The 10,217-nt window shown below is 35.7% G+C and overlaps 1 protein-coding gene across 2 annotated transcripts; it reads left to right on the forward strand.

Moving 5' to 3' along the window:
- The first annotated feature begins 6,084 nt into the window (after positions 1–6,084).
- Positions 6,085–9,829, forward strand: LOC149232953 (serine/threonine-protein kinase AFC2-like). Of its 2 annotated transcripts, XM_089379605.1 has the most exons (13): positions 6,085–6,196; positions 6,282–6,406; positions 6,650–6,887; positions 7,138–7,164; positions 7,445–7,598; positions 7,702–7,750; positions 7,905–8,019; positions 8,121–8,212; positions 8,377–8,536; positions 8,697–8,761; positions 8,896–8,993; positions 9,080–9,185; positions 9,281–9,829. In XM_089379605.1, exons 2-13 carry the CDS (start codon positions 6,305–6,307, stop codon positions 9,446–9,448), a joined length of 1,374 nt encoding a protein of 457 aa, XP_089235731.1. In that variant the 5' UTR covers positions 6,085–6,196; positions 6,282–6,304; the 3' UTR covers positions 9,449–9,829. The 2 variants fall into 2 exon arrangements, with proteins under 2 accessions (XP_089235731.1, XP_089235732.1); XM_089379606.1 differs by lacking the exon at positions 6,085–6,196 and having other exon boundaries at positions 6,203–6,406.
- The last annotated feature ends 388 nt before the right edge of the window (positions 9,830–10,217 follow it).

The following is a 10,217-nucleotide window of genomic DNA, read 5'->3' on the forward strand; positions in this document are numbered from 1 at the left end:
GCACGGAGAGCTCTGAATCCTCTTGGTAGCCTTGGCTTTGACTTCTTCCTTGTCCTTCAGATGCTGGGCCAGGAGGTTATAGAGATCCCAAAGGGACGAGCGTCCCTGGTGTGTCTCCTCTTCTTCCATGGCCACCACCTTTCGGCAGGTGTGCTTAGGTATGCTGTGGTCAAACAAAGTGGCTATGGAGGTGTCATCCAAGGTGGTTGGGGGTTGTCCGCAACCTCTGCCCCGACCTGGGTGACGACCTCTGCCTCGACTTGGGCGACAACCTCTCCCTCTGTCACTACTCATGATTGGGTTGAAGGATCAACATAGAGCGCAGAGTAAGTGACCAAAGAAGGAATAACTAGGAGGCCAAACAACTACAGAATAAAATGCTGCAATTGACAAGGTGGTCCACACATTCCAAGGTGAGGGGACGGGTGGAGTAATGAGGACATGTGTCTGCCATGAGATGAAGGATGCCCTCCATGTGCTTGTTACCGTCAATTTTCTAGGGAGATCGCCCTCTGGTCACCAGGATCCGGGGGACTACTCCATAAAATTTTATAGTCAATTTTTTTATTAAATTTGGTAAAGATTTCTCATTGAAAAATATTTTCTCTCTTTATTCAATTACTTGTAATAATACATACCATACTCTAAATGTCTTGTAATATTTTTTTTGTTCGCATTCAAAATAATGAGAAGGGAAACCGAAATTTTGACTAGAATAAGATTTTATTGATGAAATTGCAAATATTAAATGTCGACATTGCATAATTTGGGGTTGTATTAGGGAAATTTAAAGGCATTGAATCCATTTCTTCATTAATAATAACATATTTTTTTTTTTTTTAAATTAAAATTATTATTTTGATAAAGATTGCCTTGTTGGATTCTAGTGATGACAAATTAGAAAAGGGAAAAATATAGAATGTTTAACTTTCTTCAATAACCATCTTTTTAATTTTTTTTTTAGGGGAATCAATAACTAGTTGAAATTATCTCGATGAGGTCTAGATTCAAATTTGATTAGATGCCACTATAAACTATAAGCTAGGTGTTAGTAATCCAAAAGCCAAACCTAACACAAAATTCACGAATCAACCTAGGGTCAAAATGTCTCAAAACACCTTGAGGTGTATCTTTATCATTGTGGGCACCTATCCTTTTAGACAAACCATGGTAGACCATATTCCATGATGGGGATTGAACTGGGTGGGGATGTATTTATTCCCTCCTTGCTATCATTGGAGCTACGTGTAACACACCCAACCCTCTAATGCCATATTACGGTTGTGGGGCGTAATTGGACTCTACCTTAAAGGTACATTATGAAGATGGGGTTATCCAAAATTCTCTTTCTTTCATCACCTCAAATAACAAATTTGATACCACCATCATCTTTTGCTTGTCGAGAGCTTTCCAGTGATATAAATTTCATCTCATTATGAGCTACAGGCATAAAGTTATGCCCATTTGAAGATTTTCCTCGTAAGGGCCACATCATTATCCATATGCATCCACGTGGCTCCCTTGGCCACATGGATCCTTTGCATTGGTCCACGTCTCCAACCCACGTGTCATATTGGACTTTGCCATATTGACGATTTCCATAACTTCCATGTTGCCCATTCCTTTAGGGTTCCTATATGCTAGTGTATTTGATCTATCGATATGGCACCAATTCTCCAGTACTATTGTATGTCGATATACCAGTGACTTGATTTATTGATATGTCGATATAGTGATGGTCTCCACCTCTGATGAGCCAAAATGGCATAAGACTGCCTAAATGTTGATAAGTTGATATCATGTTATATCAACACGAAATAGTGGAGACTCAATGAAAACTTTATAATGGGAAACCCTCACAAAACACCAATGGGCTGATAGGCTGGTGGCTAACTCATCATGGCACCTCATTTTTTGACATCCAATGACAACCTGCCACATGGAAAAGGCTAACGTGTCCACTTCCATGTGGCACCAGTGACGTGTGCCACATGTCACTAATATTTTCTACAATTGACAAGCATGAAATGCCAAATCTAGGTGACACGTGTCATACATGTGGCACTACCACATCATCGTTACGTCACCCTCTGGGAACTCCTGATATTAGATCTTAGACTTTTGTGATCCATATTGCAAATAAGAATGTCTTTTAGATTAATCACATCATCATGATTTGGTCGACGTTTTGAACCAACTAATGTGGTTCAAACACTGTTAGGTGATGGTCTTGCCTCAATTACGACATATTAGAGTTTTTTTTCCAATTGTCGTTTTTTTCATCCTTTAGGGGGTTGATATTTTGAGAAACCCCATTCCATATTAGCTCTCAGTCACAACCCTTGTGTTAGTCATATGACAAGGGGTTAGGATCGATGCCTCCTCAAACTCCAAATTTCTAATGGAATTTGAGGAACTTTGTCCAATTCCACCATTGTTAACACAACGACCTTTAATCACCTTCAACAAGCAACCCACCACCTTTAACTATGTGGCTTTGATAACATTAGCTAAATGCAACCATTGCAACCATGGAAAAATCTCTCCATTATGGAGTATGCAACATATGATAATTCCCACATAATAGAAGGGAAAGACCTTCATAACGTACAATATACATATTCATAAAAGAATTTGTCATTCAAAAGCAACTCACTAGTCTTCATACTTATTTAATATAACATTACGTCGATCTTCAACCTGTTGTTACATGCATACATGGTGAATTCCAGCATAACATAAAAACTTAAAGCATTGAACATCAATATCATTTCATTCAAAAGGAAGGAAAGTACACTTATATGTTCCTCTTAAAATTATTAGAAATTAAAGAAAGGGCTACCACTCTTCATCCGACTATAGGCACAACTACACTGTAAATTTCTTGTAGTCGGGAACCCTTAAGTTGGATCCAAAGTCTAAAGGATACTTACTCAGGGAATTTCACAGAACGTTCAAGTCAAGGTATAAAGTACAAGGGCTATCTCCTTCACTTACAAAAAATAGGCAACAAGAAACATGAGTGTTGCCTCTCAAGCACTAAGTCTAGGTTATTCACATAACAAATTATGCCCAATAAGGGCTCGCCAACACAAAGGGAGACCCCCTTGCTACTTCCTATGGTTACCTCATCAATCCTCCCCTTTTCCTATACTTTTTTTGCACAAAACAACCCCATAAAAAATTTCTTTTCGAGTTACTCGACATAGGTTGAGGGTTCCTCATTGGTTTCCTCAGTTAACACAACTAGGTATTTCACAAAACAAGGTATGGGAAACAAGGGCTTAAACAGTGTAAAGGGAGACCCCTTCATCACTTCCTGTGATTCCCTTAGTGATCCTCCCTCTTCTAGTGCTTCTTGTGCTTAGAATACACACATATAGTTCACAGGTCATTGGTTCACAGTGGGTTCAGGGATCACTAGTCATAGGTGCACCCCATGGGTTCTTTGGTTCATATTGACACATGGTCTTCTCCCATCATCTCACACATCACAAATTGCCCATTTGCTACTTACTTTCACCCCAATGAGCATTGCCTCACATATGAGGGGTCTGGGGTCCCTTATTGGGTTGCAAGTCAACCTAAAACCTACCACATGGTACACCACCCATGCATGGCTTATTAGGTTGCAGAGTCAACGCAAAACCTACTGCATGGTACACAAACCATGCTTGGTGATAGTCTAATACCTCCTCCCCCATCTCTCTCATAACTGATTTGGTCGTTGGGTGGTTCAGCTTGAACATCAAGGGTAAAAGTCATTAAAATTAAGGGAAGATAGGAAACTTCCAAAACTTCCTTATCGACTTCCTCAAGCAAGCTGTCCTTTTAGACCTCGGGATCCATATATGTCGTCCTTCTTCTTCTTCAACTTTAGTAGTTTATAATTAAATTAAACAGGATATTACATCAAATTGTCTTGTCAATTTGTCCATGTTGGCTTTCCAACATTATCAAACTTTAATTACATTACAAAACTTGGGGGTTAGAAAAAGGGATGTTACAATGCGTCCATGGGACAATAGCATAATGTTTTATTTTTATTTTTGTTGACATAGAGTAACCAGTGATTGGCCACGATCATCTAGATTAGACTTAGATTCAAATATGACTAAATTTCATTATTGCATCAAGAGTAGTGAGATGCTCAACAACCTGGTAAGGGGAGAAGTTGTCACAAACAAACATTACATTAAAAAGTAATAAAATACATACAACTCTATCTTAAACTAGCCCAAATCCATTTTAAATCTTAATTTATAAAACATAAAAGAAAAAAAAATTACACATTAAAAATTTGATCCCCTTGATTGTGTTGAGAGCCGCTCTCCAACCGAGTATGGAAGAGATATTGTTGTGTCATGTTTAGTTATGTAAACATTTTGACTTGGTAAAATAACATAAAAATAAAATAAAATAATAATAATTATTTATTATTATTATCTAATTTTAAGGTCACGACCAAGCTAGACACCCCTTTGTTTGTGGGACAAGGGACCCATCTCCGTGCAGCCATTTGACTGCTAAGTCTAAAAAGGCATACATACTCTACCCCCTTTGGTTTTGAACTTGCGACCTGTTAGGAGGAAGTCTTTTTGGATGAAATGCTTCTTGACTCAAATACTAAAGAAGAGCATGAGCCGTACTTGAAGATGGTGTTACAAGTGTTGAGGGAGCATAACCTTAATTCTAAGCTAAGCAAATGCTTATTTTATCAAAAACAGATACATTATTTGGGCAATATAATTTGGTTAATTAAATTAAATTAAAACATAAAAATAAAAATAAAAATGATTAATTAAAATATTTTGACTACTTAAAATTACATTAAAAAATAAAAATAAAAATAAAATAAAATAATAATAATTATAATTGTAATTAATAATTAAAATAATTTAGAACCATCTTAACTCCAAATCTATCAAGGGAGAGATCAAATCTAAGGTGCAAACCAATTTTAAAATAAAAATAATTTTGACCCCTCTTAGGAAATCCAAAGTTAACATAGTAGCTAGTACCTCCCGATTAGCTTAAATATAGCCTAAAAAATAATAAAGACAAAAATTTCATCACAAAAATAAAACAACTAATAAAATATTGTACTGCTGAACATCATTACAAAAGATTAAGAAATATGATTTTTTTGTTTTTGTTTTTTTTTTAAAGTGTGTTATATATATATATATATATCAAATTAAATTTATTAAAACATGTTTTATTTATCTTAAATTGAAAATATAGAGAAAACATTATAATACTAGAAAAAATAAAAGTAAAAATCAAAATAAAAAAGTTAAATAAAAATGAATTAAAATTAAAACTTAGTCTAACGAGGCGGAGGAGTTGCCTGGAAAGTTATGGAAATTCCGGTCATATTTAGAGAAAATTCGGCAAGGATTTTTGTAAATCCAATTTATAGTTGCTAAACTTCAAAATTTTAGGTGATTTAGCGTTTTTTTGTAAATCCAAGTTATTGTTGTTAAACTTCAAAATTTTAGGTGTCATAGACATTTTTGATGGTGTTGAATCCATTTCCACCATCAAAAACAGGATTCAAACACTGCCTCTACAAGATTTTTTGAACACTTTTGGCCGTCCGGCAATTCCTCTCCACTCCAAATTAAAAACAAAAAATTAATAACTAACAAAAATAGAAGTTACTTAAGAATCCATAATAAAATCTCAGCCAATCACCTTACAAATAAATAAATTTAGATAATAATAAAAATAACAAATATTAAATTCCCAATATTAAATTATGAATTAGGGAATTTCTTTTAAGTCAAAAACAAACTAATACCATTGTATCAAAATTTAAAATAAATTTAAATTAATAAACTTTAAACTCCACAATAACCTTACTTAAACTAACCCTAACACAACCTAACACAAAACGTGATAACATTACTTAAACTAACACCTAACACAAAAATTATAACTTTTACTTGAATTTCCAAAAATACACTTATAATAATAAATCTCTATTATTATCTTAAACTACTGTAATTAGCATAAGGGTTAGGGTTAATTTAAATTAATATTTTTAATGTCGGTGTAACTTCAAACCACTACAAAACGTACGTAGGGGGTTAGGGTTGAAAGAGGATATATACCTCAAAAAAAATCTTCGCAACAAGTGGCCGTTAATTTTTCAATCGTTCCAGCAGAAAAGTTGATCTTCTTGCGGTCAAAGGTATCCCTTATATTTTCGTTTGGTTTATATTTGGCACTATCAAACCCTAGCGAAACATACTCAGAGATTGCTATCTGGCCTGCAGGATCGAGATCTAGTTCGGTTGCCATGGCTTGCGTTGCAGAATACCCGTCTTATTTCATGGAGGGCCGTCCCAGAAAACGCCGAAAATTAACAGCTTCCTGGGACACTCGCCATTATCAAGATCAGGTCAGTTCTAGTTTTTATTATCAAAGTCCAGTAATTCACAGTGTTTACTAGATCCGATGGATTTCGTTGGTTTTGGGTTTATTCTTTGGTCCCTGCATCTCAATGGGTTTATTTTTTTTTTGACATTTTTTCTGTGAAGTTTTGATCTTTAATGTGAATACAACGGTTAGGGTTTGGAAATCTGGGAGTTATTAAAAAATGGTTATATTTGATGGTGGAAAATGAATAAATGGCTCTGTGTAGGCCCAGCAATCAGTTTATTTTAGTGGGCAAGGTGTTGGAAATGGAAATGGAAATGGGAGTGGAAATGGAAACGGGATCCCTTCCTCAGCGGGGGCATCCTCTTCATCATATCATTATTGTTCCTCGTCATCTTTGTATTCCAAACGAGTCACTGCCCGCAATGCTTCCCCTCCATGGCGTGATGATGACAAAGATGGCCATTACATGTTTGCTCTTGGAGATAATTTAACGCCTCGCTGTAATTACATACCTCAACACCCAATCCACTGATAAAAATAAGTGTATCGAATTTGGAAGGGAATTAACCCATATGGAAGATAGATCTGTTGCAGGGTTCCGATCTGCAAACTATTAAGAGAGTTTGTCCTCTCCTTGTTTAATAATATAGAAAGTTTGAGCAAAATATTATTTCTATGTTGATTTAAGTATTTTGTTGTCCTATGTAATTATTCTAAGATGGCTGATATCTCTTTTTTCATGTACTGCAGACAAAATACTCAAAAAAATTGGGGAAGGTAAGCTGGTCTTTAGTATCTACCTTGTTGATGCTACAGTACTAAATACCGATAACACTTCATCATATAACATGCATGAATCCATCTAAAGTCCTGGATCTATTAAGCTACAAGAGGGATGAAAAAAGCCCAGATGCAAAGCTCTTGCTTCTTAAAAGATCCAGGCACGGGGAGGGATCTGTGCAAGTTTTGGATATATTTTAATTTATTAGTTTTTGGGCCTTCTCCTTTTTTCTTACCATTTTAGTTTATTGTTAACGACTAGGTTTTATTCTCGCAGGAACTTTTGGCCAGGTTTTGGAATGTTGGGACCGGGAAATAAGAGACTTTGTGGCCATCAAAATTGTTCGTGGTTTACAGAGATATCGTGAAGCAGCATTTATTGAAATTGATGCACTTCGTGAAGTTGCTAAGTATGATAGAAGTGGCACAAGGTATGACTGTTGCGGCTTATGTCCAATGTTTTATTTTCCCTAACCTTATTTTTTAAAGCTTGTGGACGAGCTTATCTGGTGTGCTTTCTCGATTTTGTTTCAGGTGCGTTCAGATGCTGAACTGGTTTGACTATCGCAATCATATTTGCATTGTAAGTATTCTGTAGAGATAGATCTATATTAATTATATAACTTATATTCCCAAATGCAAGTATATATGCATTCTAAATAAAATATAGACAAACACCTTTTAATAGGTGTTATTAGTGTTTTGAGAGTATGTGGATAAATCTGAATGATCTACAGGTTTTTGAGAAGCTTGGACCGAGTTTATATGATTTTCTAAGGAAAAACAATTATCATCCATTTCCCATTGATATTGTTCGGGAGCTTGGCAAACAACTTTTGGAGTCTGTGGCATGTGTGTAGACAGTAATTGTCACTTTCGTTTTTCATTGGTTATGTAGCATTTGGGTTTCATTTAGTGTATTTTCCTGATTCTGAACATCTTTTCTGTGCCAGATATGCATCACTTGCATCTCATTCACACAGATTTGAAGCCTGAAAATATACTTTTTGCGTCATCAGAGTACAAGAAGGTTCCATATTATAAGGTAGGTTCTATATTGAGTGAAGTGTTGTGTACCATTATATGGAGTTGCTAATGTATGCTTCTATCCTGACATGTTCAATTGTTCTTAGCTGTGGTAAGTTATCATGTATTGTATTAACCTTTTTGTTTGGGGTAATTACCTACAATGGAAATTATTTTGATTAGAATGGCTTGAAGAGGCTTTCACAAGATGGAACGTGTTACATGAGATTGCCAAAGTCAACTGCAATAAAGCTTATTGATTTTGGAAGTGCTACTTTCGAGGACCAGAATCATAGTTCTATAATTTCTACAAGGCATTATAGAGCACCTGAAGTAATTCTAGGTAATTTCTGACATACTATTTTATCAGTACTACCTACTTTGTACTGTTTTAAGTTGCTTATATTGTGTCCACTGTCATGTAGTTAGATCCCGTTCTTGCTATTGATTGTTTTGTAAATTTCTTTAATGCTTTCTGATTTACGAAATAAAATTCATCTCAGGTATTGGATGGAGCTACCCTGCAGATGTCTGGAGTATTGGATGCATACTTGTGGAGCTTTGTGTGGTAATAAATCCCATATGTTTTTTTTTTAAATTTATCTCCTTTGGTTAAGTTTTGGAGTTTGTTAAGTCACATGGAGGAAGAAATAAATTTGCTATTTTAAATGCTATTAGTGTAACTCTATCGTAAATTTGTAGGGGGAGACGTTGTTTCAAACACATGAAAACATGGAGCATCTTGCCATGATGGAAAGGGTATTGGGGCCATTTCCACAACAGCTAATTAGGAAAGCAGAGTAAGTTGAATTGGATATTCCACATTGTTGGCAAAGTTGCGTGGTTTTTTTTAAATGCTAATATTAAAAAATATTTGTTTTAATAGCGCACGATCTGCAAAGTATTTTCGACATGGAACAAGATTAAATTTTCCCGAAGGAGCATCTTCAAGAGAAAGCATCAGAGCTGTCAAGAAGTTACCCCGACTACGGGTAGGTTTATTGCTTGTTTCCTTTCTTGCTGTGCGATGCTCTTCTTAGGAAAGCAATGGGTATGCATGTGAGCTTATTTTTTCTGTTTGTTGCAGAATTTAATAATGGAACATGCGGACCACTCTGCTGGGTCACTCATAGACTTGCTGCAAGGCCTTCTTAAGTATGAGCCTTCAGAGCGTTTGGAAGCTCAAGAAGCTCTGAGGCATCCCTTCTTCACTGAAGATTATAGGGGATTTGGAAGTGGAGTGTTTAACATATGATGTTGATTAACTTGCAGCCTCCTGCCTTCACCGTCTGTCATACAATTTCTGGAGTTCCCTGTTGCAGCCGAAAATTGATTCGTAGTGCCAGGCAAGGTTTGGTCGAATTGATTTTTCGGTCCCGTGATAGGCTTTGCAAGGCCTATGGCTGGCTATTGTAAAATTATTTATATCAAGCACTCTGTAGTCTAAGTGTTGCAAAAACTGCTGCAAAATATTTCTGTATGATTTAAATCATTTTTTTCAAGGAGAGGTTTACGGTGAACAGTATATCATTGTTGTTGGTCATTCCCATATACTAATTCATATCGCTGAAGGCACAAGACACGAGGTTGCCTGTACTATGCAATTGATTAAATCAACGCTAAAATTTTGTAGTCATCTGCACTAGTGGTGCCGATAATGCAATAGGGCATCTTAATTTCCAGATTAGAATTGTTGTTTCAAATTTTTAGTACATACAATATGTTTTGTTGCCCCGAGTGTCCTTTGTTTCCGTTGCATCAACACAAGGGAGGTACTCATGGAATGCTCATGTCTTTAATGCTAATAAATTAAATTGAGAAATTTGATGAATTATTATTTTATTTTAAGATTTGATGAATTATTCATTTTATTTGCCTTCAATGAGATCAGGATAAATGAATGAGTTCAGATCCATCTCAAGTGTGGACATATTACACATCCAGATGTGAAAATGAAACCTCTGTATTCGTTGTATTTAAATAAGTACTAGATTTTTCTGAACTCTGGATCTCCCTGGGAGTGA

Source organism: Pinus tabuliformis, chromosome J, assembly GCF_031772625.1.
Source record: "Pinus tabuliformis cultivar Carrire ecotype Pingquan chromosome J, CPIR1, whole genome shotgun sequence".
Lineage (NCBI taxonomy): Eukaryota > Viridiplantae > Streptophyta > Pinopsida > Pinales > Pinaceae > Pinus > Pinus tabuliformis.